Here is a 26,317-nt window from a genome sequence, read left to right as displayed (position 1 = left end):
ATGCGCGCGCTCCAGATTGCCAAGCTCAAGATCTTCCCCGGCGACGAGCACACGTTCCAGGCGGAATTGGGCGAGAACCCCAAGTTCCTCTAAATTTAATAGGCCCTAGCACGGACCCGGCGACAATAGATAGACGTGTTTGCCGTCGTGTGCCGCTAGCTCGTTCTTGGCCACGGTGCAGCTGCAGCACGCGCCCTCACAGAGGACTACTGCACTACTGTACCAATATCGTGTCTTCCAAGCTGCAGGTCCCATCCTGCCCCGTCCAGAGACGTGCCACGTCGTGGTACCGCGGAGAGGAAGAGTGCTGCCGTATGCGATTGCTCCAGCACAGAATCCAATGGCCCCACTGTGCACTGCAATTCTTAGTGGCCATCTACAGTCTGTGCCGGGTCGGTGTCGGAAAGCAGGAGGTGGGAGCTTAAATTATGGGTCATTAGCACCGTCGCCACGCACGTGGAGCTGCGCGGTTTAGTGGCAAAATCAAAAAATACAACGGGCGGTGTCGCCGTTAGCGGCCGCGGGTCGGGGCTTGCGCAAGCGAGCTTAGAAAGCCCGCGACTTCGAGCACGTCGCCCGTGTCGGAAGGCGGCTTGGTGGCAAAGTAGGCGTTGGCGTGGTTGCGCACCTGCTCCGTCGACTTGGTCTTGACGTGCTCTTGCACCTTCTTCCACTTGCGCCCATAGCGCTTGAGGCCGTCGACAAAGAGGTCGTGCTCCTCCGCGCTCCATTTCGCACGCTTGGCATCCTTGTTGGTCGGCGCAATCGAAAAGTCAAACGAGGCTTGCGGCCCCGCAGGAGTCGTTAGCGAGGGCTCGTCGCGGCCATGGTACTTTTGCAGCTCTTCGCAGCTAATCATGGCCAGCGCGTCGACGCCAGCAAAGCCATCGCTGCTAGGCGACTTGCGCTTCTTGTTTGTGGGCGCCAGCACTAGGCGATGCGATGAGAATTGACCCGAGACAGAGATCGCAATGCTACCGGCGGTACGGGACGATCGCTTCGACGCCTTGGCAGCTGTAGCGTCGGGCGAGGACGACGGAAGCCGCGTCGCCGTCACGCCGTGTTTCGCTTGAAACGCCATGATCTGCTGGGACGCAAAGGTCTCGTGCAACTTGCGCTTGGCCAAGTTTTCTTGCTTGCGCCGCGTCATGTCGAGGATGCGCTTGCGGAGAAGGAGCTTGATGTCGGCGTCCGAGAGGTCCTTGATGCGGTTCTCATACGGGTTGCCCGAGAGACCCGTCTTGTACACTTGGGGCGGAATGCTGGTTGTGTAGTACCGGTTGCTTGGCGACACATCGCGCAACTCGAACGGCAGGCTCGTTGCTTCGGTCGGGACCGCGGCCTCCTTGGCAGTGGCGCATGGCGACGAGGCCTACATAGGGCGTAAGCGGGCCGCCGTCGGCGGAGCGTGCGTACCGTGCCATTGCCATTGCCCACGAGGCTGTTCTCTTTTGCATTGTTGCAGTGGCCAGCCGCCGTCTGCTGCAGCTTCTCAGCCAAGAGCGACACGCACACAGAGCTCTTCATCGTCTCGATCGAGCGCAGGTCCTTGCCGCTCATCATGGTCTTGTAGTACGCGGTGGCATACTCGTACACTTCCTGCACACTCTTCGAGTCGATGGCCCGCGAGATGCGGTTCCAGTCGGAGCCAAACTCGGCGAGCGCATCGGCGAACTTGACGCGCTCGTCGTCGCTCCATCCATGGTGCTCCATGATCATCATGCTGCTGCTGCTCGTCGTCGTCGTCGCTGGCTGTACAGAGACCGCGGTACCGGCAAAGTCCCGACTGCCACGGTTTCCAGAACCGCGGCCCGAATTCGATATTATTAAAAATACGATTTCGTTTTCTCCTCTTCGCGCCTTGTACTTGTGCTTTGTGGGAAGCATAAAATCAGTCGAATTAAATATGCTCTTTTTCTTTTTTCAACCACCCGCCACCTGGATTGGCCAGTTCGAGTACGGAGCCCTACCCCTATCGTAATGCTGGCGGCCTCAACCTTTTTTGACTTGGGCTTTATATGCCCTCGGCCAGGACGGCCTTTCGACCAATCGCAGGGCGCCAATTAACGTTTTGCGATCCTAGGTCCCACGGTAGCCGACAGAGAAGGAGATCTTCCGACGGTCGCAAGTGCTTCACCGAGGTTGGGCGTCAGACGAGTATCACAGTCGAGCGTAGTCGCCATACCTCACCAAGGATCCTTTGTTCGGTTGATTGCGGTTGAATGCGGTTGATTGCGGTTGGCGGGAACGCGTCGCGCCTGTCGACGGATTTCAGCCAATCCGTAACGTCCTTTCATGATAAATAGTTGTGATTGGCGGAAAAGTATACACGCCACAGATTGGCTCCACCTGCCGCCCATCGTCGTGCTCTGCATCAGCCGGCTTATAGTGGCTGCCTCTGCACACGAAACAGGTTAAATTTTACTGCTATAGCATCCAATAGGGTTAAAACCGTGGACGCGACGGGTTCAACCTGAGCCCTCCTTGACAGCACTGGGTTTAACTATGTTTAAACAAGTAAAACGCCGATGCGTTTGCCATGGACGTAAAAAACACACGCCGTTCAAAACCTTGTACGGTCGTAACGGTACATTGCTTGAATGTACGTACGTTCAAGCTTGGTATTTGTGAGCAGATACAGCCGTGTGCACGTACGATGTACGGCAACACGAAGTGAGGGACTGGCTGTTGAAAACAGGTCGCAGTTTTTTTCGCGATTCCAACAGGCGACCATGCCCCGCCCCGCGAGCAACGTTTGGATTCACTTCCGGCGCGATGAAGTCGGGAAGCGGGCCATCTGCAAGTACTGCCACCACAACATGGTGAGCCTCGTCACGCGCATGCGCCACCACCTCGCCAAGCGCTGCACGGACGTCCCGCCCTCGATCCGCGCCGACATCATTACGGGCGAAGAGGCGCTCGGCGCCGCCAAGCAGGCGTCGGCCATGGGCCTGCACGCGGCCGACGCGCTGAGCCTCCACAACGCGGCGCAGTTTGCCAACATGACGACGCAGTACAAGCCGGCCATGATGAAGCGCGATGCGCCGCCGGCCGACCCGAAGAACAAGAAGCCGCGCAAGGCACTGCCGCCCGCGAGCAACCCGGCGCTCGAGCGCCACGACATGCAAAGCTACCTGGCCAAAGCGATCTTTGGCGCCGGGCTGCCTGTCTCGGTCATCGACCATCCGTGCTTTACAGGCCTCATGAAGCGCATGTACCCGCTGTACCAGAGCCCGGGCAATGCGGTCTTGACGACGACGCTCCTCGACAACGAGTTCCACGCCATGTCGTCGCAGGTGCGCGCGGACGTGGCCGAGACGGTCTTTCTCTGCCTCGGCGTCGAGAGCTGGTCCTTTGCGAGCAACCGGTCGGTCATCTCGTACTCGGTGCACTCGCCGACGCCGGCCGTGTACGCGATTGAAAACACACGCGAAGCGCCGCATGTGCCCATGATGCTTTTCGAGCACATGGAAGCGACGATCAATGCGATTGGCATCGAGAAGGTCGCAACGATCGTCGCCGACATCAGCGTCAACATGAAGCAAGCGTGCGACGTGCTCCAGGCGAAATTCACACACCTCACGATCCTCCCGTCGTGCGCCCATGCGATGGAGGCGCTCGTCGCCGAAGTGCTGTCGCTGCCGACGTTCCAGCCGCTCCTGCGGGTCTGCAGTACGGTCGCGACCTTTATCACGTCCAACCACGTGCCCCGTGCGAGCTTCACGCGCGTCGCGTCCGACATGCACCTCGACTCGTTTGGGCTCGTGACCGCCGGCTCCGACCCCGCGTCGCTCCTCGCGTGCGTCTATAGCATTGAGAAGCACCGCCACATTTTCGAGATGCTGCTCGGCGAAGACCTCGGCGCGCTGGACGGCTTGGACGAGAGCGTCAAGGAGAAGCTCCTCACGCTTTCGTGGTGGGCGCAGCTCGCGCAGTTCAAGGCCCTCCTGTCGCCGTTCGTGGATGTGCTTGCGGTCTTCGACGACGACTACCCGTCGCTGAGTACGTTCTACCACGCGTTCACGCTGCTCTGGACGCACTTGCAGACGCACCCGTCCGTCCCACTCGACGTGACGCGCGTCGTCAACAAGCACTGGCACGCGATGCGGCACCCGGCCATGTACACAGCGTACCTTCTGGACCCGCGCTTCCCGCCGTCGTCGCTCGGCAACGACGAGACGAACGAAGCGTTTGCGTTCCTCAAGCAGCTCTCGTCGCCCGCGATGTTTTCGAGCTTGATCTCGGAGCTCACGCGCTACACGGGCCGCGTCGGTGTCTTCGCCGACGACGCGGTGTGGGCCTCGGCCAAAGAGTGCTCGCCGTTGCACTGGTGGAAGGGCTTCATCGGCAGCTCGTGCCCGAACCTCCAAGTCATTGCGATCCGCGTGCTCTGCTTCCCGGCCACGTCGGGCATCACGCACGAGAAGCGCGCGGTGTTGGACCGCATTCACCTGCAGAACCGGCACTTGATGAACGAAGAGCAAGCGTGCAAGGCCGCGTTCGTGTACCTCAACTCGAACGTCGGCGCGCGGCCCGTCGGTGACACGATCTTTTTGTAGTTTGTATGATGTTGTATGGAAAACCCCTTGGATAGCCACACTGTTTGTAGCCAGCGAGTACGAGGAGTTGCGCTTGCTCGTTCTTGGTGGAAGGTTGGGTGCGGCGAACGAAAGTAGTAAAGTAGATGGAGAGTCCAGGTCCTACTGCAGCGTCTCGTGCTCACGGTGAAATTCTAGAGACAACGTAGTTTGTGTTTAAGGACCAAGGTCGGTTGTAGCAAGGTCGATTGTAGACGGTGCAATGCTCCTCTCTGGAAGTACACTTCGAGGCGCCACAAGCTGGCGCAACATGCTTGGTGGCGGTACATGCATCAAATCGATGACGCCGTGGCGGTACATGCATCAAATCGATGACGCCAAGGTGCCATCGCCCACGGGAGACACTCAAAAGGCTCATTCTAGAAAGGCGTCATTGGCGCTCGAACGAATGAGACTGAGGCCAGTGATGCCGAAGTGTTGGAGGCCACGGCAAACAGATCGGTGGTGAGGGACCAGCGCCACGCAGGCGTTCAGTACGTCCCATGCGGCATGAGTGGTCTCGCCTTGCAATGCTCCCACGACACGCTGCCACGTCATCTGGCGGCAGTTACCATTCGCGATTCTATTTTACTTCATTAAAGCGAAATCATGATACCGCCGAGCAGCGTCCGGTACGAAGAGACGCTCGCCGAGATCACGCGCCTCGACGTGCAGCTCCAGACGCTCGAGACGTGTTCGCACAATAAGCTCGGCGAGTTTGCGCGGCCGCTCGCGATCAAAGTCGCCGGCGCGTGGCGCGTCGACACCTCGACCTTGGCGCCGACGCACGTGTCGATTGGCCACCTCTACGACGCGTCGGGCATGACGCTCTACGAGCGCTTCTTGCGCGCGCACATGCGGCTCGTCGCCCTGAGCGCGCTCGTCTACGGCGCCGACTCTGTTGCGGTGGTGCGCGCGACGCTCCAGCTCGCGACGAGCTACCTCCGCGCCGGGCTCTGGAAGCAGTGTGCCGAGCACGCGCAGGCCGCGGACGCACTCTTGCAGCGCCTCACGCCGCCAGCGTCGCAGCGTACCGAGAGTATCTCGACGCGTCAGATGGACGGACAGCTGCAAGCTGCGTTTGCGCTCTTCCGCGCCCTCGACGTGAATGGCGACGGTGCGGTCTCGCGCCACGAGCTGCTGACGGCGCTTGCGACCAACGACTTTTTCACGCAACTCCGCGCCAAAGCCCATACGCTGCCGAATGCATTTGGCGCGCTCCTCGACCCGACGCAGCTCGAGTCGGTCTTTCGCGCCGTCGACGCCGACAAGAGTGGATCCATCCAGTGGCGCGAAGTCTTTCGGTCGACCATACGATTCGCAAGGGCATTGGCACTGACACGTATGCTATCGGTAGGTACTTGCACGGCCATGACAAGGCGTTCCAAGGCTACTGTGCCCAGCTCGAGCGCACCTTGCCGCCGACCCTCGTCACTGCGCTGCGCCAAGCATATCAAAGGGTCGAGAGCCATGCCACGCGCAGTCGTATTGCAGACGCCCTCGCGCTCGAGGGTGACCGCCCCATGAGCTCTGTTGCCGACTATTTGCGACGCAATGATGACGCGGATGACGAAGGCGTCGTCACATGGCCCGAAGTTCTCGAGATCGCGTGCCGTTCCCAGCATGCTTCCGTGTTTGCAAGCTTGCGACCTCGCATCGATCTGCTTCTCGGCCGGCAAGCACCTGGCTTCAACCGAGTCCGTAGGCAGATGCATCATGGATAGGTGTCATATGAAGCGCGGCCAAATTGAAGATGCGACTGCATGTCTTCGCAAGGCAGTGGACGGAGCCCAGTTGACGCTCGGCCCCGAGCACCCTGCCATGGTCGAGTACTACGTCGCTCTCTCGGACGTCCTCGTGCTCCGGCACACGCAGGCGCTGCAGGTCGCCAAAGACGTGGCCGCGGCCCGCTTTGACAAGTGGCTCGCGACACCCGAAGGCGCGCAGCGAATTCGCGCCGAGGCCATCGCGCGCCTCCACGACGCAAACGAAGCCAAAGAAAAGCTACCGACCAAGCGCGACGCCGAGGCGGATGCTCGACGGTACCTCCAGTCGCTGCACGATCGACGCGAGGCGCAGCGCAAACCCGAGTCGACGCCGTTTCTCGACGAAGCCACCGAGCTGTGCACCAAAGTGTGGTCCATGGAACAGACGCAGTACGTCCATATCGATATGCCATCGATCACCCGTTCGACTTGACATACCATTAGATATGGCAACGAACACGTCCACGCGGCGATTGCCCTCGCCGGGCTTGGCAACGTCTACATTGTCCGAGACGATCCAACGACCGCCGTGACGTACTTTTTACAAGCCATCGCTGCGTTCGAAGCGGCGTGCCACGGCGGTGTCCCCGCAGCGGCCTTTCTGCGCATGCACGTCGCCAAAGTCTACGTGCACATGAAGAAGACGGCCGAGGCCATGGACCTTCTCCAGGACGCCGCCACCTTCTTCACCGAGCATGCAGCCAAGTTCCTCGATGCCGACACGACGCGGCGTGACTGCGCTGCGAACGCCATGGATGCGTGGCAGGGCTGGCTGGACCTCGCGGCGTACGAGAGCCCGGACGTTGTCCATGGTGTCTACGTAGGCATCGTGGAAGCGGCGACGATCGGGTATGGCGAATTTAGCCTCGAAGTCGCCGACGCTCAAACGAACTTGGGTCACTACTTGCTCAAGCAGCGCCGAGAGCTGCATGGGGACGGCGAAGTCGCGCTCGAAGCGGCGTGCTACATTCTCCAAGTCCACCACGGCCTCCACGACAAGCGGGTGCGGCGGCTCAAACAAGAAGTACTCGCGGCCGCGGCCAAACGCAAGCACGGCGACGACTCGCCCGAGTCGCACGATACGTCCTGGCTCATGTAGACATCGAAATGGCGGATGTCGTTTGCATGTAAACCGTGTGGAAAGGCAGGGGATGCTTTTGACTTGATCGGCGTACGAGGTGAACACGAGAAGGGCAATCGCATAAGTGTCTCGGCCGAGAGACGCTAGCGGGCTACCGATGACTGTGTGCCAGTTGAAACCCACGAGGCGGATGCGTGGCCACGACGTCGCCCTTGTCGTCTTCTGGAAAACAAGAGCTGCCGCGTGCATCACGACAACTTCTGCAGCGATATACTACCATCTTCCGTCGCCTTGCACGCGGGTAGCTTGCTTCAGTGACTTGGATCGACGAGCTTGTGCTCGTCCAAGAAGCCGAATTCCCTTCCTTGCTTTTGGTAGCAAAAATGGCGAGTGTGATGAGATCCATCTCGTCGTCACAGCTATGCTAACGTTACTCGACGTAAGACGGGGTACATGGACGTAGCGTCGTCCGCATACCACTTGAAGCGCGTTCAAGATTTCGAAACCGGCAAGCTCGGTGGTTTCTAAACGCCAGTGACCGTCGAGAGCTGCTGGACGCACGCCACGCGAATGGCGGCCACGAACCAACGCCTCGATCGCTGCCTCTCGCTGCGCACGCATAGCAACGCGTTTACGGACAACCGCGTGCGCACGTCCAAGTATACGCTCGCTTCGTTCGTTCCGCTGAACCTTCTCGAGCAATTCCGACGCGTCGCCAACGTCTACTTTCTACTGATCTCGCTCCTCCAGCTCTGCACGCCGTACTCGCCGACGAACCCATTTGCAACGCTCGCGCCGTTCCTCCTCGTACTGCTCGTCACCATGGTCAAGGAAGGCGTCGAAGACAAGGCTAGGCACGACGCCGACGCCCTTGTCAACACGAGTCCCACGCTGCGCCTCGGCGACGACGGGCATTTCGCGCAAGTGCTTTGGCGCGACGTCGCGGTCGGTGACATTCTCAAGGTGCGCGCCAACGAAGTGTTTCCGGCGGACCTGCTCCTTCTCGCATCCAGCCACGACGACCGCGAGGCCTATATTGACACGAGCAACCTCGACGGCGAGTCGACGGCCAAAGTCCGGCTCGTTCCGCGCATCCATATCAGCGCCTTCCACGACGTGCTGACGTATGGCAACGCCGTCGCGGCCGACGTGCGCTGCCAGCCGCCGACGCCCGCCTTGTCTCGTTTCGACGGCGTCCTGCAGCTGCGCGCCAAGGACGAGGCCGAGGACGTGCCGTTTACGAGCCATAACGTCTGCCTCCGCGCAACGCGCTTGGTCAACACAGCCCACGTTCTCGGCGCCGTCCTCGCTACCGGCAGCGACACTAAGCTCATGCAGAACAAGGCCCGGTCGGTCCCGCGGAAACGGAGCCACCTCGACGTGGTCGCCAACAAGTGCGTGCTCGTCGTCTTTCTCCTGCTCTTGCTGCTCAACACGATCAGCGCGATCAAAGGGTACTTTTGGCAAGCGCAGGCGCTGCCACCGTACTTGCACGTGGACGGACCGCCGTCCGCAACGACCTTTCTGACGCTTTGGGTGACGTATCTCATTCTGTACAACAACCTGGTAACAGAAGCGCACAGAATGGCAAGGGGACCATCTCGTGTGCATTAGGTGCCGATTTCGCTCTACATTAGCCTTGAAATCGCCAAGTGGTATCAAGCCAAACACATGGAACACGACGTCGCCATGGTAAGATGTTGGTCGGCTCGCTCGTCTCGGCAAAGCGTTGGCATGTATACCCAGTGGTGGCTTTGAACCTTAGACGTGTCCACGCACGGGCCAAGGCCTGGTCGCACGCACGTCCAACCTCAACGAAGACCTCGGACGGGTCCAGTACCTTTTTACAGACAAGACGGGCACGCTGACAAAGAACGAGATGGTGCTTCAGAAGCTCAGCATCAGCGGTCAACTCGTCGACTGCCATGTACTAACGACATATCTCGTTGCTCATCATGTTGCGAAGAGTAGGATGTTGGCGTAGGGTGGGGGCAAGCGATCGGGCGCCATCGATCCGAACCGGCTCGTCGAACTTGCCTTGCTGCAGCGTCACCAACATGGCGCATCGATCCGCGAGTTCTTCCGCTGTCTGCTACTGTGCCACAGCGCGCGCATCGGGAGCGACGGCGACGTGTCGGCCACGTCCCCTGACGAAGTCGCGCTTCTCGCGGCCGCCGCCGATTTTGACTGCGCATTTGATGGCATCTCGAACAATCGCATCCAGATAGTGCTCTTTGGGCAGCAAGAAGCGTACACGCTCCTCGCGTGCAACGCTTTTGATAGTCTGCGCAAGTGCATGTCGGTGCTCGTCCAGCGCGAGTCGTCTGGTACGCTCCTCGATTTTGCTCGTCGCCTCAGAAAAGGATCGGTCTAGATGAGTATTGGCTCTACTGCAAGGGCGCCGACAACGCGCTCCTCCACCCGAGCAATGCAACCCGGGCGCGCCAAGACGTCGAGACGCACATTCGATCGTTTGCTTGCCTCGGTTTACGGACCCTTGTGTTTGGCCGGCAGCAACTTGACGCAAAGGCAGCCAAGGCGTGGCTCGACGCCTATGCTGCGGCCCAGGGGGCTCTCCATGATCGAGAGCATACCTTGCACGTGCTCGCAACGACGATCGAAGCGAGCGAGCGCATGGAGATCCTCGGCGGCTCGGGTGTCGAAGACAAACTCCAGGACGGCGTCCATGTGGCCACGTCGCTGCTCACCAAAGCCGGCATTCGCGTGTGGATGCTCACCGGCGACAAGGATGAGACCGCGGTTGCACTCGCCCATGCCGCCGGCCTCCTCTCGACAAAGTCGCTCGTGCTGCCGCTCTGCGACGGCGCCGACCAAATCGCCGTGCATCGCAAACAGCTCAAGCGCGACGGGCTCTGGCACCCCGGCACCGTCAACCCATCGCTGTCGGTGCTGCTCGGGGGCGCGTCCCTCGACCAGCTTCTCACGGTGCACTGCCTCCAGAAACCCCAGGGAGCCAACCAGATCGCGCCTTTTTCTCCTACCGCCCACGCCTCCCAGTTGTTTGAGCTCTTGAGTCAGTGCCAGACTGTGGTCGCTTCCCGACTCTCGCCGATCCAGAAGGCCAACCTCGTCCGTTTCGTCAAAGCCCACAGTCACGACGAGTGCATCACGCTTGCGATTGGCGACGGCGGCAACGACGTGTCCATGATCCAAGAGGCACATGTTGGCGTCGGTATCTTTGGCGTCGAAGGTACGTGGCGGATACATGGATACATGGATACGATGCTGTGGGTAGGGTTACAGGCGGTGCGGTCGGCTGACTTTGGATTGGCCCAATTCCGGTTCCTTACGACGCTGCTGCTATTGCATGGTCGGTGGAACTGTCGCCGGGTCACGCTGCTCATCTTGTTGACGTTCTACAAGAACACGCTGTTGGTCGCGACCTTTTTCCTCTACTCGTTTCTGACCGGGTTTTCGGGCCAAACGCCGTTCGACTCGTACTTGCTCGTGGGTTGGAACGTCCTCTACACGTGCCTCCCCTTGTTTGTGATTGGCATTTTCGACAAGGACCTTTCGGGGCCTACCTTGCTCTTGCACCCGCGGATCTATCTCGACGAACCGGATGGGTCGCGCTTGAGCCTCAAGACACTCTTGCTTTGGATGGTGTCGGCCGTCCTCGAAGCGTCGGCCAACGTCGTGTTGATTTCGTGGTCGCTTGGGTACGGCGGCGCGAGCTTGGCGCTGCTCGGGACTGTCTTGTACGCTTCGTCGGTGCTCATCGTGCTCTTGAAAGCCGCGGCGTGCATGCAGCGGCTGCAGCGGTGGCGGCACTGGCACGTGCTCTCGCTGCTGCTGAGCGCCGCATCTCTCGTCGTCTTCATTGCTGTCTACGAAGAGCTGTACGCGGTTGTTGCGACAGCGAGTGCGTTGCGTGATTTCTACCACCTCTTTTATCGAGCGGATACGGGCTTGCTGCTGCTCGCGCTCGTCCTTGCGCCGGCAGGTAGCCTCGTGCTGCAAGCCGCGTGGTACAGCTTTCAGCGACTCTATTGGTACTCGAACCGCGATCTTCACTCGGAAGTCGACGCTGGTCTGGGTGTTCGCGCGACGTCGCGGCCCCGCGCCACGGTCGGGTGCACGTCAGGTGAGAAAAACAAGTCGTCGTCTGCGTGCACCAAGCACCTCTCGACCGACTTCAAGGCGTGGGTCGACGCATTTCGATCGCCTGACATGACGTCCGACTGCGACGTGTTGATTGCACAGCTCCGAGGGTGCCGGCTCCAGACGCAGCATGCTGAAGTCGATGAAGACACGACGGCTACCGTCGATCTCGATGTGACACTCCATCCGTTCTCGCTCGCGTTTCTTGGGAAGCGCAGCGCCGCGCTCGAGGCCGAGTACGCATCGGCGTTCCGATCCCGCGAGGTCGTGCGCATTCGGCGGGTCGTCGCGCTCGCCGCGTTCCTCTTCCTCCTCAACGTCTTGGTGCAGTACTTTGTCGTCGGCGCGACGAGCTTGTACGTCGTCTCGCGCGTCTTGCTGCTCCTCTGTGCGCTCGCCTACACGCGGTTCGCATCCTCGCGCTGGTTCCACGCCCACTACGATCTCTGCGTGATCCTCCCGATGGCCGGCACCGGGCTCTTCATCTCGGCGACCATCGTCGACGAAGGCTACGTCTCGTCCACCTTGTTTCCGATCGCGCTCTTCGCCGTGTTTCGCGTCCGGTTCACGTACGCGCTATCGCTTGCGCTCGCCAATTACCTCGTCTATGTCTTGTTTGCGATGTCGCTGCCGTCGACGTCGGCGGCGGGCCTTGGATACTTTACTGGCTACATTGGCCTCTTGATGGCGTTCGCGGCCCACGGCAGCTGGCGCGTCCAGGTCGCGATGCGCCACGATTTCCTCCAGCATCGGTCGCTCGCGCTCCAAGAAAAACGCGCGCGCGCGATCCTCGAGCACATGCTGCCACGTCATATTATGGCCAAACTGCAAAGTGGCGACCCCATCATTTCCGAAGCCGACGACGACGTGACCATCTTGTTTTGCGACGTTGTCGACTTTACGCAGCTCATGCAACGCTACTCGCCGGCACAGGTCGTCTCGCTCCTCGACCATCTCTATTCGCTTTTTGACGAGGTATCTATCCATCTATCTATCGATCTATCTATCTATCTATCTATCTATCTATCTATCTATCTATCTATCTATCTATCGATCGATCTCTCTATTTCTCTCTCTCTCTCTGGACGAGAAAGACCGTACTGACAACTGCTGCCTCTTAGCTCTGCGCCAAGTACGGCGTTCAAAAGATGGAGACGGTCGGCAAGACGTACATGGCCTGCGCGGGGCTCCAAGAAGCGTCGGCGTCGTTTCCAGTCTCGCCCGCGATCCGGGCGGCGTGCATGGCGCGCGACATGCAGCGACTGCTCTCGACGTGCAAGACGACATCTGGTCACAGCATCAAGCTCCGCATTGGCTTGCACTCGGGACGTGTCTTGAGTGGTCTTGTCGGGCGCAAGAAGCAGCAGTTTTCGCTCTTTGGGGATACCGTCAACACGGCGTCGCGCATGCAGAGCACCGGGACGCCCGGTCAAATCCAGCTCTCGAGTGCCACGCAGCACAAGCTGCGCCACGACTTTGCGTTCTCGTCGCCGAGCCGCGTGCTTGTCAAAGGCAAGGGCGAGATGGAAACCTTCCTCCTCGGACCAGCGACCAGCGACCGCGCACGGGCGTGGGCCGAGCGGCCGGGCTGCGTCGCGTCCCGCAGTCATAATGGGCTTCGGCGCCCCGAGCCCGTCGTCTCGAGCATCGAGGCGGGAATTTACGACGAAATGGCTGCCGAATTGCACCCGCTTTGGCTCTACTTTTACGATCACGAGATGGAGGCGACGTACGCGAAAGCCACCACCTCGATGCGCGAAGAAGCCACGTCCCGCTGCCTCTATGCGCTCGGCGTCTACCTCCTCTTTTCCATCTTTCGTGACGCGTCGCAAGGCGCGCTCGTCGGTGTCGACGGTCGTCTCTGGCTCCTCGTCGCACCACGGATGGTCGTGCTCGGTCTTCTTGCGGTGAGTTTGCTCTTTGTCCCGTTCATGGCGCAGCACGGGCTCGTGCCGACGTCGTGCCTCTGCCTCCTCGCGCTCTCGACGCTCCACGTGGTTGAAATCGCGCAGCGCCTTGCGACGGCGAAAGGCTTTGCGTGGCTCGCACTCGACGTCGTCTTTGTCATGTTTGTCGTGAGCAGCGGCGGTGCGGTTCGATATGCCTCGTCGATCGGCTTCAACGCGCTCGCCTGGGTCAGCATGGTGCCCATCACGATTGCCATGGGTCTCTTGTCCGAGAATGGCTACGACGCCTTGATCAACCCGGTCGTGCTCGTCTCGTTTACCGCGATCGCCAACGTTGTGGTCTGTCGCGGCCTCGATTTCTTCACACGGCGCAAAGTGTGGCTCGAGACGCAAACCAACATTCAAACGCGGACCGCGGACCGGCTTTTGTACCAGCGGTTGCCCGAAGAAGTCGTCACGCGCATGAAGCAAGGCGAGTTGGTCTGCGACGAGTACCGCCTCGTGGGCATTCTCTACTCGGACATCAAGGGCTTCACGACGCTCGCGGCGCGGACAGCCCCCGAAGACGTGATTCAGCTGCTCGACTCACTCTTCGCGGCCTTTGATGTGCTCACTGAGAAGCACGGCGTCTTCAAACTGCAGACGATCGGCGACGCGTACGTCATAGTCTCGGGCTTGCCGTTCATCGACATGAGCTTGACCGAGGAGAGTTTGCCGCCGAGCGCGCACTCGACGCCTCACCGGCGCATGTCGGCGCGCATGCAAGCCCACCGCGTCGCGCAGCAGCTTGCCTCGCTGCGCCGAAGCAATGTCCACCTCAAGAAGCCGTGTCTGCACGTCCATCAACACATTCGCAACCTCTTGCACATGGCGTTTGACATGCACAAGGAGGTCGCCAAGGTATGTACATCTCTTCACTTTTGACGTCGCAGACAAGTTGTGTATGGCTAGATTCGAGATCCCGTGACGAACGAGCCGCTGCAAATGCGCATTGGGGTCCACCTCGGCAACCTCATTGGCGGCGTGATTGGCGACACCACGTTGCGCTACGACATGTGGGGCCTCGATGCGATGCTGGCCAACACGCTCGAGAGCAACGGTGTTCCCGGTGGCGTCGTCGTCAGCGACGCCGTCAAGCGCGTCGTCGATGAGGCCGGCGACGACTTTACGTGCGCCCACTACAAGACGCTCGACGGCGGCATCGATGTTTACACGGTCGCTTGCGAGGCGACGACCGAGGGCCGCGTGCGACGGCTGTCGTCGGCAAGTCCGAAGAAAGGCATGCTCACGTCCGGCGTCGGGTCGCCGTCCAAGCTCCGGAAACGCTAGCGTTCGTCGCGCGACTATACGCGATAGATCGATGATTTCTTTGATCCTGTATTTGTATCCTTCTCAAGACGGCTTGGATAGACTAGTGCACTCCTAGTCGTCCGACCAGTCGGACGCCTCCGACATGGAGAGAGAGTCTTGACGGTCGCGAAGGCCGCGAATGTTCTAGCCAAAACAGCATTAGCTTCACCCATTGACGTATCCAGTCGGGTGATGGTACCGCGTCCATGGTCGCGGCCGACTAGACAGATGCATGTTAGAACGATACGTTCCGAGGGTGACGAAGTACGTACCGACTTTGGCGGGTCGGGCTGCTTGATGGGCTCGACAACAGGTTTGGGCTTGGCCGGCGCGTCCTTCTGTGTCGCGTTCTTCTCTTGGATGGCCTTGATGCGCGAGAGCGCGTCATCTTTCTAGAACATGTCACAGTGATATATATCATGTTTGCGTCGCCGTGTACGTCATCGCCGAAATTGGACGCCTTGTCGTCGAACCGCTCGTCGTCGTCACTGCCGTCTTCCGACATGGCGACGGTCGGCAGCTTGCGGTTGCCAGGGTAGTCGGCCATGGGCGGCGGTGGCGGCGGTTGCTGTTGCGGCGTCGGCACTTCCTGCGCCTTGAGCACCGTGAATTTTTAAGTTGTCGCGATCGCGCGAGTTTTCTTCCTTGTCGCCTTTGCCGCTCCACGCATTCTTGAGTCGCGTAAGACGGTCCAGTACTTCTTGCGGCACGGTGGTCGGCGCCTTGGGTGGCTCGGGGGCGCCACTGCGCCGCACCTCGGTCGCATCCGCCTACGCACAAAATGAATCTCCCGACGTCGAAGGGCGATGGCGTACTTTCTTGAGCTTTCTGAGGCTGGCATTGCGGATCGCGTCCATGAGACTCGACCGCGGGTTGGCCGGCTCGGGCTCGACCGGCGGTGGCGGCGGCGCGTCGGGCTACACTCAACTCTGTCTTGGCACCACGATCGTGGAGTTTGCACAGTGTGTACCGACGCCGGCATGTCCATCGGTGGTGGTGGCGGCGGTGCATCGTCGCCTGTCGGGGGCGGTGGCGGTGGCGGCATCGAACTTCCATTGGTCGACTCTATCGAAAACACTCGGCACTTTCTTTCTGTCGCGGCATGTCGTACCCGGTGCATCGAATTTGAGGGACGGCGGCGGCGGCGGCGGCGGCGGGGGCGTCATGTCCGAGGGTCCAAGGGCCGTGGCGCCCTCCACATGCCGCTCGATCGCGGTCGGGCCGGTCGCAAACTCGGGCAACGTCGGCAGCTCAATCATGTTTTGCATGGACGGCGCAATCGACTGAATGCCCGACGTATCGACTTGGACGTCGGTCGCGACAAGGCCCTTGAGCGGCAAGTCGGTCGGCAGCTTCTCGGAAAAGGCTGGCATCGAGCCCGGTTTCGGGCGGTAAATGTCGGTCGGCATGTTGCTGTAGTCGATGCCGGCGCCGCGGTTGATGACCGTGTCGGGCGCGGCGGCAAGCTTCTTCTTTTGCTCTTCTTCGCCTTCAAATTCCGAGCCAAAGAGGTTGTCCACGAGCACGTACTACAGAGTGGACAAGTTGTCCTTCGCCCGACAAGACAGGAAATAGTGTACGTTCTGGTACGGCGTCTCGCTCGAATTGAAGAGAAGGACACCGCCAACGGTGGGCACTTGGCCTGGCAACGAGCCAAGCCCTTCCTACACACACCACGTCAACCAACAAAAAAAGATCGGTACGTACCTCCTTCATGATATCTTCAGCCTTGCGCGTTGCCTTGAACGTGTTGACACGCTCAAACAAATCGACGACCTCGGCCATGAGCTGGGCGCGCTGCCCAGCCGTCGGCGGCTCCTACGACGACGACGTGGCGTCAGCGTCGATCATCGGCGACGACGTACGGAGGGCAGAAAGTGCGTCGCTTCAAGCTCGGCCGTCAATGGCGGCGTCTCTTCGTACGGCTTGTCACTGTAGAGGCCCTTCATCGCTGGCAGCACTAGCATAGTGCAGCATGAGCGACACCACAATGCATATAGGGCACGCGTACCCGTGGGCGCAGGGTACTTGGCCGTTGAAAAGACGGTCGTGGCCTTGTTGGTCGTGCCACGCTCTACGCATCATAATAAAGCCTTTTCTGCCGACAGGTATATAGTGCGCTTCTGGCGTACCCGTGACGGCGTTGACTTTGGCCTGGCAGGCCGCAATTCTCTACACGCCTAGCATGAGCCGCAAGGTCCTGGCCATGGCCACGTACAGCGTCGATCGCTTTGACGCGATCCTTCTCGGCTTGGACCTAGGCAGCGCATCGTGAGCGTGGCCGGCATCGTATGGGCGTACGCGCAGCGAGATGCGCTCGAAGACATCGGCGACGACAGTGTCCAGGTGTATGAGCTGGCGCACGACGTCCTTGGCGACGAACGGCTTCTTGAGGTCCTCGAAGACGCGCTCGACGCAGTAGACCTGCGCGCTCTGCATCTTGTCCGTGTCTGACGCCACGACGTTGGTCGCATCCGGATACAGATGCCGGATACAGCCGCCCAGGTCTAAAAACACACCTCTTTACGGTTTATCCCGTGGGAAAACCCCGTCGTACGACCTGCACTCTTTGATGACATACATTCTTGTGGGTGATGTCCAACGGCTTGGATAATCCAAGTACAAGCACAATCCAAGTTGGATTGTATTGGTTTGGTCCTTCTAGACGACTACCGTCCTTTCTGCAAGGGACACGAAAGGAAATCAATCGTCGTCCGACCACTCGGAGGCCTCCGAGAGCGACAATGACGCGCAGAGCGTCAAATCTGGGCACCGCAGAATTGGCACGGGACGCACCGGCGATGGACTTCTGTCGACCTCGGGTGTCGGACGCCAAAGCACATAGCTGCGACGACGGGTGCGCTAATACAAGAGTCTAGTGACGATGCCATGCAGTCGAGGAGTTAAGGAAGGACGGCGTACGGTGCGAGTGCATTTGGGCACGCGCTGACGAATCGCAGCGAGGAGCTCTGCGTGGGGCGTCTGCATCAAGCAAACGTGAGTTGAAAGGAAATGAGGTGTCGACGCACGGGGTGGAACGTTGGTTGCGTGCGCTGGACGAGAAGAAATCCGGACGTCGAGTCGTCACTGTCCTGGTTTGCATCGTCGTCGACCTACGAGCCTAGGGTAAGTGACAGAGTGTGGAAAGCGATCACCTCATCCTCGACAAGATCGCTCCAGTCGCTCTCCATGTCGCTGTCCTCATCGTCTTCGTCCGTACTCGCCTCGGTCAGGTAGAAGCTTGTCTCTCCGTACGCCTACGCATTACAGAACCCATCGCGTCGTCTCGACGAGTCCCGTTCGTACCGCGTGTACCGGCCGCGTTGGCCGATACACCAAATCACGCACCAAGTCACGGGCTACCATGTCTTGGACCAAGGTTACCTATCCGTACAGTACCTTCATGATGCCCCGGTATCTAATGCTGTTGGTTACTACCTTTTTCAAGCTGTCGCGATCAAAGCGAGCGATGTCTGCGATAAGGCCGCCTTCAGGAAGCGTGCAGGTCATCGTGCTCGCTTCGGGATGGCTCCCTGCCGCATTCTTGCATTCCTCGCAGAGCTTCGGCGAGTTGTCGAGAGCTACGCAGGTTGATCGCAAACGCGGACGATCGACAAGATCATGCAGCCGATCGCGGATGGTGTCTTGGGTTGAGCGTTGTGGCGGTACTATGACCTAGCCCTCGGCGGTGACGATGCTTGGTTAGGGTTATTCATTCGTATGTACCTGGACAAGGCGGCAAGGATCAAAATCAGCGATGGCCTTGCGCAATGCTTGCGGCATGCGATGCTGCGTTGACTCCATGTTGGCTGCTTCAAATGTTGTTGTGAAGAATGCATGCATGCTGGATTGTGGCCGCGACCGACGTATCTTTGTGTGTTCTTTCCGGATAAACAGGCGAGTTGGGTGTTTTCAGAGCGATCATGTATAATAATAATATAATACCGTTATCATCATCTTCGCGCCAGGACTGGGCTCGATGACCAAGAAGCGCAAACCCGCGCCAGCGCCGGTGGATCCCGCGATGGCGCCATGGCTGCAGCGCTTTACGCTTCTCGACAGCAGCTACTGCTTCCTCGCCAACAAGAAGGCGCCGACGTCGCTCAAGAACGTGCTACGTCTCGCTGCCCACCTCTCGGGGTCGTCCACAACGCTTCTCGAGAGCCACGTGCGGCAAATGGCCTCGATTGGCGTCGTCCGCGTCGTTACCAAGGCCGCCGACAAGGTGATCGCACAAGGTTTATCAACACGTTAAATTCGAGCGTGCATTGACAATGCTATTTCATTAGATGACTTTAACCCCACCGATCTCCCCGAGACGATTGAGGTCGTCGAGTTCCAAGACGTGCCCCACGCCAGCAAACGCGGAAGCACCAAACGCCTCGAACTTTTCACAGCGGCGCTGGCCGCCTTTGACGTGGCGATGAACCCCGTGCCCGAGTACTTGCCACCACCCAAGCGCCCGAAGGCCGTCCCGACCTGGACCCACGAGGCGGCGACGGCGGAGACCGTGGATGCGTGGATCCAATCGCTGGTCACAAGCTCGTTTTACTCGGGCCAGCTCGTGCACGTCGAGCGGCTTCCAGCACGCGCGGCGGTGTACGGTCCGACGCCGCTGGCTCAGATGCCTCTGGCGCCGGCACTTGTGTCGTCGCTGCACATTGAGAAGCTGTACGCCCACCAAGCCACAGGCATTGACGCACTCTTGAACGGACATCACGTGGCGATTTCAACGTCGACGTCGAGCGGCAAGTCGATGGTCTACAACATCCCGGTCGCCAACAGTCTCTTGACGGAGGCGGCGTCCACCCACTTGTACCTCTTCCCCACCAAAGTACGTGCATCATCGATGCAACACGTCCGAGGGCGACCAAGCAACGTGTAGGCGCTCGCGCAAGACCAGATGCAGTCGCTCCGGTCGTTTCTCATGCGCTGTGGCCTCCCACCGTCCATTTGTGCCACCTACGTAAGCATCCCAATTGGGCGCAATGACCCTAGCCCTACGTGACAACATGACAATAGGATGGCGACACGACGCACCCCGAACGCACGGTGATTCGCAAGTCGACACGCGTCTTCTTGACCAACCCGGACATGCTGCACGTCACGATCCTTCCGCAGCACAAAACGTGGGCTTCGATCCTCACCCACCTCCGGTATGTGTCATCTTTTGATTTTGAAACAAACATGAAGAGCTTTCATACCTCGCTGGTAGGTACATCGTGATTGATGAAAGCCACATGTACCGCGGTCTCTTTGGCTCGCACGTGGCGTGGATTCTACGCCGTCTTCGGCGGCTCTGTGCGCTGTACGGCAGCCAGCCCCAAGTTGTCTGCTGCTCGGCGTCGATCCACAATCCGGAAGAGCACTTTCGCTTCCTCGTACCACCCATGAACGGCGAGCTCCGTGCTCGACCGCTCACGCTTGTGCCGCATGCCTCCGACGGGTCCCCCAGTGGGCCCAAGGCCTTTCTGATCTGGAACCCACTCGCCCACGACGACAGCACGCCCGACGCGTCCAACAGCGCCATCTTCCAAGCCGGCCAGATCCTCTCGACCCTCGTGCAGAAAGGGGTGCACACGATCGCTTTTTGCCGGGTTTGCATTGTACCACAGATGCAGCGACAGAAGTCGATAGGCTTGTGCTTAGGGCCGCAAGCTGACCGAGCTCGTTTTGGACTATGCACACACGCAGCTGCGCAAGGCCAAGCAGTTTGCGCTGGTGGAACGCGTCAAGGCGTACCGCGGCGGCTACACGGCCGAGGACCGGCGCGCGATCGAAGCCGACCTCTTCCAAGGCGACCTCCTCGGCGTCGTCGCCACCAATGCGCTCGAGCTTGGCATCGACATTGGCAATCTCGAATGCACGCTGCACATTGGTTTTCCGTCGTCGGTCTCGTCTTTGTGGCAGCAGGCCGGTCGCGCCGGGCGCAGCGGCAAGGTTTGCCTCCTACAGCACATGTAGAACCCCGTCGACGAAGCTGCGTAGGACTCGCTGGCCGTGCTCTTGGGCTTTAGTTCGCCACTGGATCAATACTACCTCAAGACCAAAAAGCGCTGTGCGACGCTGTTTACAAAGGACTTTGAGTCGGCGGTGCTCGACCCGCTCAACGCCCATGTCATGGCCGCGCATCTCCAGTGCGCGAGCTTGGAGATGCACTTGTTCTCGACCAAGTGCGGCAACGAGGCCATCGATCGGTACCACCCTACCCCTACAAAAACGACGACAACCAACTCACCCAGATCGGTGTTTCCGCCCGAAGCCGATGCCGTACTTGCGTCGCTCGTCGCCAGTGGTCGACTGCAGCATCGCCATCCGTTGGGCTATCAAGTGCCGGCACTCCTCGCCGACGACGTCCGCACGACGACCAAGAACATTCGTCAAATGGGCAACGACAACTACAGCGTCGGTCCACGACATTCTCTGAGACAAAGCACATAGCGTGGTGTAGGTGGTCGAAGGCGAGAAGGTGCTGGACACGCATCCGTCGGATAAGGTCTTCTTTACCCTCTACCCGAGAGCCGTGTACCTCTTCCAAGGCCGCGAATATGTCGTCACCAAGGTGGACACGGAGGCCAAACTCGCGTTCGTCACACGATCCCATAAGCGGCTTACTTACTACACGGCTGCCCGGGACTTTACCGACGTCAACGTCTCCCTGCCGTTCCCGCGATCGAACCCGCCGTACCACGATAGCGTTCACTTGGGCCGCGTCTCGGCCACAACACACGTCGTGGGCTGCCACCTCATTGAGAAGCGGACGCAAAAGAAGACTGGTCTCGTCGAGTTTTCGCTGCCGCCGATGGATACGACGGGCCACGGCGTCTGGATCGATGTGCCCGAAGCGCTTTTAGCGCAGCTCCCGCGGGAGTCGCACCGGCATGCGGTCCATGGGATCAACCACCTCGTGCTCGCCGTGATCCCGCTCTTCATGCTCATCGACCCCAGCGACGTGCACACGGAGCACGCGAATTTCAACGAAACCCGCGCGCGGTATACCTCTCGCAACGTGGAGAAAGGTAACTTCTATGTAGGCCGACGCGTGTGATTTTGTACGAGTCGCATGACGGCGGCGTCGGAATCGTGTCGCGGATTGCGCGCTGCCTGCCCGAGGTACTTTTTGCTTATGTCCGAGGTCGGATACAAGTGCGATCGGGTAGATCCTTGCCTGTGCCAAGGACATCCTCGACGGGTGTGCATGCAAGAATGGGTGTCCGTCCTGCATCCAGTCGGCGACGTGCTCCGAGTACAATGGCGCGCTGGACAAATCATCGTCCAAGCGCATGCTCGATTACCTCCATACGATGCTCTCGACGCACGACTAGCTACCGACGGCGGGACGACCTCCTTCGACGGTCGTCGTCGGTGCGGTGTTGGGATGCTCGTTCGTCGTCGGTGCGGTGTCGGGATGCTCTGTCGTCGTCGGCGCGGTGTCGAGATGGGCGGTCGTCGTCGGCGCGGCGTCGGGAGACCTTCCGTTGCTTGCGTGGGGGCGTATCGTCGTCGCGGCCTAGATCGCACGAATCAACCATGAGGTCCACCGTATTAAATAGTCTTGGGCTGCGTACGGGGCGACGACCGGCGGCGGTACCGATACGACGGCGTCACTTCCACCGGGGTTGCAAATGGGTGTAGGTAGTTGCAGTCCCGCCCGCGCGTGCAGCGGCGCTGTTGGTAGAGCCCACAGATGCCTTGGGCCCACGAACTCATTGGCACAAGCGTCGGGTAGAGCTGCTTTCCGGCATAGAACCGACCAAAGAGGGCGTGGACGGCGGCGGCAGCGGCGGCTTCGGTTTGGTATTCGACGTATACGTTGCCCCGCAGGTGTGGTGCCAAGTTGCAGCATGTCTAGTCGCCGTTGATATGTTGAAACATTGATGGAGAATAGTGTCCTCTACCGTGAGCTGCACGACAAAGCCAAATTTGAGAAACTCCGTCAGCACGTCGTTGTAAAAGTCGGCGTATGCTCGACGTAGCTGCTTCTCGTCGATCTACAGGACGACTCCAGTGCATGCATGGTGACGAAGATGATGTACTTCAAGCGTATCTTCTGCCGCCAGCTGGATCGCATGCATGCCCTAGACCAAGGAGACGGTACGATGGGCCATCGTTCTCCACGTCAATTGTACCTGGACAAGCATGAAGCGGCTCGACATGACGGGAGTATGATAGCGCGTACAGTTGGCGCCGAAGCGGCAGATGCCTGTCCGCGCGTAGAAGGAGCAGACCACCTCGCGTTGCTACTGGACGCTGAGGAGGTCGATATGGGCATGATGCGCGTACCTTCTTAGGCGACATGGACTCGAGGACCTGCGCGCGGTGCTTCTCGTCGGCCTACAGCGGCGCGATATGAGGTTGAAATGGATGGGCGACGCGACGTGCCTCCTGTCGCTCGAGTCGGAGGCTCTCCATGGCCTCGGCGCGCTCTTTTTCTGCAGCTTCTATCTCCATCTTCTCTTGCTCGACTTGCTGCTTGATGGATTCCATGAGGCGCTGGCGTTCGGCGAGGATGCGCTGACGCTTGGCAAAGGCGGCGTCGGTCGATGCGTTCGCTGCGATCCACGCTGCATGGACCCGTTGCGTGTTCTCCTCGCTCGCCATGTACTCGGCCTCGAGCGCTTCCTTCACGCTCTCCTCACGGCCTTCATGCAGGACGCTGCGCAGGTCCTCCTCGAGCTGCCGCTGAAGCCGGCGCTTCCGGCGCTTTAGCGCGTTCTTGGCGCGGGTCCGGGCCGTGGCCATCGGGATTTTTCTCGGGATTGGTCGAGATGAAACCGGTTGTCTGAACCGGTTTGCGTCCGGCATTCGGATTGGCCAAAATCACAATCCAAAAGATCGCCACCGTAGTGGACCAAGCCGGATGACAACGATGCGAAGCGATCGCCGGGGCCGACGCATGCTGCGTCCATGGAGCGAGCCGACCGAGGAAGCCGACCTGAAGCGCGAGTACCCGTACGTGGACCTCTACGTCCGGGTAACGCGGCAGATGATCGGCCTCGACGCGCCCGACCCGGCGCCATGCAGCACGACTGGGTTGCACCTGCGGCCGATCCAGCACCACGCGGTGCGGCCCCAGCATGACGACAAGTTCGGCGTCGCGAAGGGCACGAAGCAGGATGATGTCCAAGCCAAGACGATGCGCACGATCGAGATGTACCTCGGGCATCTCGCGATCATCATGGACGAGCACGTCTGCGTCACAACGCTGCCCCGGTCCTTTGCCGAGCTCATGGAGACTGTCGCGTCCCTTCGACCCAATCAAGACCGCGTCTGGTCCCACCACGAAGCGTTGCCACGCTTTGTGATCCACGACGAGCTCTCGTACCTCTGCTTCACCAACACCCAAATTCGCTTCGTCTACATCTTCTAGTGCATCTCGCCTCGTTGTCTTGCATTCTCTCGCCCAAGCTAATGCTACACGTCTTGTAGTTTTCGTCAGGTTGTCTTCATCGCGATGGTTCCTCGACTGCAACATGGTCGTGCTGTCAACTTCAACCACGTTGAGATCGTCGGAGAGGTCGACCTTCATACGATATCGGTTGGGTGAGCCTTGTAGCAACGTCCTTGCGTGTAGCAATGCTTGCTGCTGCCCATGACGTACGGCGGCTCTGGCCGGGGAGGCGAGCTGCTTATGACCGAACGACTGCGCAAGCGATTCGAACCGGCCATGACTCCAGTTTAACCGGTTATTGTGTCCCGTCTGTCTTTTAGCTGTCGTGCTCAGCTCCGCATCACATGTCTATGTAGAGTACTACAAAGCTCGGTCGTGCCTGTATGGGAATGGCGGTTTGCAAGGAACCTTCAACGAGTAGCGTGAATCGTCGACGCGCGCGGGCATTTGTAGCCGGTTAATCGATTAAACCGGCGGGAAAAAACCGGTTCTGTGCTCAAAGATCGCCAGCAAAACCATATTCGCCAGCACAGCATCATGAAGCGCTACATGAGGCAGAGCTTGGCGCCGACGCGCTCGGACAAGCAGATCGAGTACCTCGTACAGGCCGTCTCCAAGATGGACGTCAACGTGCTCGAGAAGCTCATGGCGCACGTGGCCATCGTACGCCCCGCCGACGAAGGGCTGCCATCCCCCGAGGAGGCCGCGGGAAAGGCCGTCGTCCTGCACAACCTGAGGTCAACAAAGGAGACGACGACGTCGTCTCCCGACATCCTTGGCGCCATGCTCGAGCAGCGTGGCATCCCAATTGTCGACGGCTACATCACGCTCACGGACGACTTCAACCTCCAGGACGTCACGTCCATGCTGGAGGCCGCGCGCCTCAAGGTGCTCTGCAACCGCGTGCGAGACATCATGTACGAGCATCTCATCATCCACGTGGGGCGCGTCACGTCTATTGTGCCCCTGCCCACCTCCTTTGCCGCGCTCCTCGACGCTGTGAACGCGATCCGCCCGGACCAAGATCGCGTCTGGTTCGACAGCAGCGCCCAGCCGCGGTATCTCATTCACAGCGAGCTCTCGTACCAGTACTTTGTCATGTCCCGGCGCCGTGAAGTGTACCTCGACTAAGCCGCGCAAGCGTCTTCGATCCCGCGACCTCGAACGCAGCCGCAGCACTATCTATTCTGCGTGACCGTCAACCCAAGTTCTTTCCATGTTTGTAGCAGCCGGTGCATAAGATCCTAGTCCAAACGTTGATACGGCTAGGATGCATCGAGGATGCATGGTTGATGTAGTTCGACTGCAACACGAGCACTATTACCAATGTACGGAATGTACCAGCGGCAGTTCAAGTACTACCTTACTGTACCACGAAGCTTAGCAATCAGTCGTCGATAAGCATACTGGCACACGGCACTGCCATCCTACCAGCTGCAAGCATGAAGAGCATAGAGGACCATGGCAGCAATGGCGCCTAGAAGCAACGCGGGCGTTTAATTGCCCGAGCATCGCCATGGCGCCAAATGGAGCCAGCTCTTGCCTGATTTTTGCGTGTAACCGGTTAACCGATCGGTTAAAGATCGCCATCAGTTGGAAATTTGCCATCGATAGCGCATGGCACCGTCGCCGAAGGGCTGGAGCGACCAAGGCGAGTCGCACGCGGCCATGCAAGCGATCGCAAAGACGATGGTCATGGAGGTACTCCGGCGCCATGGCGTCCCCGTGCTCGACAACGGCGTCTTTGTGCAGCCGCCGTCAATCTCGGACACGCAGGTCGACCGCCTCGTCCCCGTGGCCGAGCGACTTGTCGAGAAGACGCTCGACGACATGGGGAAGCTTCTCGGCCCACGCTTGCCGTACCCGAGCCCACTCAACCACTTGATCGTACACACCGACACGATGGGCTACAGCCTCGCGCTGCCGGGGTCGTTTGCCAAGCTGCTGCACTTTCTCTTCATGGTTGCCCCCATGCACCGCACGATCTTTTACCGCTACAACTTTACCATCAAGCAGATCACATGCGAGGACGAGTACCTCGAATTCGTCCTTGGCCACACGCACGAAATCTTCCTGCGGTAGGCCATCCGCATGCTGGACCGGCGATGCTGCGACGCTCGTCA

At 59.7% G+C, this 26,317-nt stretch overlaps 11 protein-coding genes across 11 annotated transcripts; 7 read left to right on the top strand and 4 right to left on the bottom strand.

Moving 5' to 3' along the window:
- Positions 1–397: 397 nt before the first annotated feature.
- SPRG_09977 (hypothetical protein) lies at positions 398–1,861 on the bottom strand. The gene is made up of 3 exons (XM_012350731.1): positions 1,417–1,861; positions 979–1,372; positions 398–930 (listed from the first exon to the last, which is right to left on the bottom strand). The coding sequence occupies exons 1-3, from the start codon at positions 1,720–1,722 to the stop codon at positions 512–514; spliced, it is 1,119 nt and encodes a 372-aa protein (XP_012206121.1). The 5' UTR covers positions 1,723–1,861; the 3' UTR covers positions 398–511.
- An 861-nt stretch (positions 1,862–2,722) lies between these two features.
- On the top strand, positions 2,723–4,597 carry SPRG_09976 (hypothetical protein). The gene has a single exon (XM_012350730.1). The coding sequence runs from the start codon at positions 2,733–2,735 to the stop codon at positions 4,557–4,559; it is 1,827 nt and encodes a 608-aa protein (XP_012206120.1). The 5' UTR covers positions 2,723–2,732; the 3' UTR covers positions 4,560–4,597.
- A 581-nt stretch (positions 4,598–5,178) lies between these two features.
- Positions 5,179–7,442, top strand: SPRG_09975 (hypothetical protein; the record flags this gene model as incomplete). Its single annotated transcript, XM_012350729.1, has 4 exons — positions 5,179–5,881; positions 5,935–6,274; positions 6,315–6,733; positions 6,788–7,442. Exons 1-4 carry the CDS (start codon positions 5,187–5,189, stop codon positions 7,440–7,442), a joined length of 2,109 nt encoding a protein of 702 aa, XP_012206119.1. The 5' UTR covers positions 5,179–5,186.
- A 552-nt stretch (positions 7,443–7,994) lies between these two features.
- Positions 7,995–14,782, top strand: SPRG_09974 (hypothetical protein; the record flags this gene model as incomplete). Its single annotated transcript, XM_012350728.1, has 8 exons — positions 7,995–8,990; positions 9,039–9,116; positions 9,190–9,351; positions 9,409–9,751; positions 9,799–10,635; positions 10,681–12,521; positions 12,668–14,353; positions 14,405–14,782. 8 exons carry the CDS (start codon positions 7,995–7,997, stop codon positions 14,780–14,782), a joined length of 6,321 nt encoding a protein of 2,106 aa, XP_012206118.1.
- A 93-nt stretch (positions 14,783–14,875) lies between these two features.
- Positions 14,876–17,242, bottom strand: SPRG_09973 (hypothetical protein; the record flags this gene model as incomplete). Its single annotated transcript, XM_012350727.1, has 15 exons — positions 14,876–14,947; positions 15,003–15,023; positions 15,076–15,195; positions 15,243–15,398; positions 15,502–15,573; positions 15,619–15,720; positions 15,774–15,868; positions 15,915–16,332; positions 16,384–16,467; positions 16,511–16,621; positions 16,669–16,763; positions 16,815–16,877; positions 16,936–16,975; positions 17,022–17,060; positions 17,105–17,242. 15 exons carry the CDS (start codon positions 17,240–17,242, stop codon positions 14,876–14,878), a joined length of 1,626 nt encoding a protein of 541 aa, XP_012206117.1.
- Positions 17,243–17,506: 264 nt separating this feature from the next.
- SPRG_09972 (hypothetical protein) lies at positions 17,507–18,313 on the bottom strand (the record flags this gene model as incomplete). Its single annotated transcript, XM_012350726.1, has 6 exons — positions 17,507–17,665; positions 17,726–17,785; positions 17,833–17,916; positions 17,959–18,060; positions 18,110–18,187; positions 18,242–18,313. 6 exons carry the CDS (start codon positions 18,311–18,313, stop codon positions 17,507–17,509), a joined length of 555 nt encoding a protein of 184 aa, XP_012206116.1.
- A 460-nt stretch (positions 18,314–18,773) lies between these two features.
- On the top strand, positions 18,774–22,138 carry SPRG_09971 (hypothetical protein). Its single transcript, XM_012350725.1, has 11 exons — positions 18,774–19,041; positions 19,093–19,637; positions 19,689–19,769; positions 19,826–19,959; positions 20,019–20,400; positions 20,453–20,743; positions 20,792–21,000; positions 21,046–21,208; positions 21,255–21,796; positions 21,838–21,916; positions 21,964–22,138. Exons 1-11 carry the CDS (start codon positions 18,783–18,785, stop codon positions 22,126–22,128), a joined length of 2,850 nt encoding a protein of 949 aa, XP_012206115.1. The 5' UTR covers positions 18,774–18,782; the 3' UTR covers positions 22,129–22,138.
- A 210-nt stretch (positions 22,139–22,348) lies between these two features.
- SPRG_09970 (hypothetical protein) lies at positions 22,349–23,545 on the bottom strand (the record flags this gene model as incomplete). The annotated part of the gene is made up of 6 exons (XM_012350724.1): positions 22,349–22,651; positions 22,702–22,794; positions 22,840–22,881; positions 22,933–23,043; positions 23,087–23,137; positions 23,177–23,545. 6 exons carry the CDS (start codon positions 23,543–23,545, stop codon positions 22,349–22,351), a joined length of 969 nt encoding a protein of 322 aa, XP_012206114.1.
- Positions 23,546–23,699: 154 nt separating this feature from the next.
- SPRG_09969 (hypothetical protein) lies at positions 23,700–24,173 on the top strand (the record flags this gene model as incomplete). Its single annotated transcript, XM_012350723.1, has 1 exon — positions 23,700–24,173. The coding sequence occupies one exon, from the start codon at positions 23,700–23,702 to the stop codon at positions 24,171–24,173; it is 474 nt and encodes a 157-aa protein (XP_012206113.1).
- Positions 24,174–24,731: 558 nt separating this feature from the next.
- SPRG_09968 (hypothetical protein) lies at positions 24,732–25,325 on the top strand (the record flags this gene model as incomplete). Its single annotated transcript, XM_012350722.1, has 1 exon — positions 24,732–25,325. The coding sequence occupies one exon, from the start codon at positions 24,732–24,734 to the stop codon at positions 25,323–25,325; it is 594 nt and encodes a 197-aa protein (XP_012206112.1).
- Positions 25,326–25,862: 537 nt separating this feature from the next.
- Positions 25,863–26,297, top strand: SPRG_09967 (hypothetical protein; the record flags this gene model as incomplete). Its single annotated transcript, XM_012350721.1, has 1 exon — positions 25,863–26,297. One exon carries the CDS (start codon positions 25,863–25,865, stop codon positions 26,274–26,276), a length of 414 nt encoding a protein of 137 aa, XP_012206111.1. The 3' UTR covers positions 26,277–26,297.
- Positions 26,298–26,317: the final 20 nt, after the last annotated feature.

This window comes from Saprolegnia parasitica (genome assembly GCF_000151545.1).
Source record: "Saprolegnia parasitica CBS 223.65 unplaced genomic scaffold supercont2.69, whole genome shotgun sequence".
In the NCBI taxonomy this organism is placed as follows: Eukaryota; Oomycota; class Saprolegniomycetes; order Saprolegniales; family Saprolegniaceae; genus Saprolegnia; species Saprolegnia parasitica.
The sequence above is the reverse complement of the archived record's forward strand: the minus strand, read 5'-3'. Positions and strand labels throughout refer to the sequence as shown.

What these genes read in the sequence shown, in the direction of transcription:
- SPRG_09977 (XM_012350731.1), bottom strand. Translation starts at nt 1,722, where the DNA reads ATGATGATCATGGAGCACCATGGATGGAGCGACGACGAGCGCGTCAAG. An exon ending in TGGGCAATGGCAATGGCACG is followed by an intron (nt 1,373 to 1,416) that starts GTACGCACGCTC and finishes CGCCCTATGTAG; the next exon opens with GCCTCGTCGCCATGCGCCAC. An exon ending in GCGATCGTCCCGTACCGCCG is followed by an intron (nt 931 to 978) that starts GTAGCATTGCGA and finishes CGCATCGCCTAG; the next exon opens with TGCTGGCGCCCACAAACAAG.
- SPRG_09976 (XM_012350730.1), top strand. Translation starts at nt 2,733, where the DNA reads ATGCCCCGCCCCGCGAGCAACGTTTGGATTCACTTCCGGCGCGATGAA.
- SPRG_09971 (XM_012350725.1), top strand. Translation starts at nt 18,783, where the DNA reads ATGACCAAGAAGCGCAAACCCGCGCCAGCGCCGGTGGATCCCGCGATG. An exon ending in GCGCCGGGCGCAGCGGCAAG is followed by an intron (nt 20,744 to 20,791) that starts GTTTGCCTCCTA and finishes GAAGCTGCGTAG; the next exon opens with GACTCGCTGGCCGTGCTCTT. An exon ending in TGGGCAACGACAACTACAGC is followed by an intron (nt 21,209 to 21,254) that starts GTCGGTCCACGA and finishes AGCGTGGTGTAG; the next exon opens with GTGGTCGAAGGCGAGAAGGT.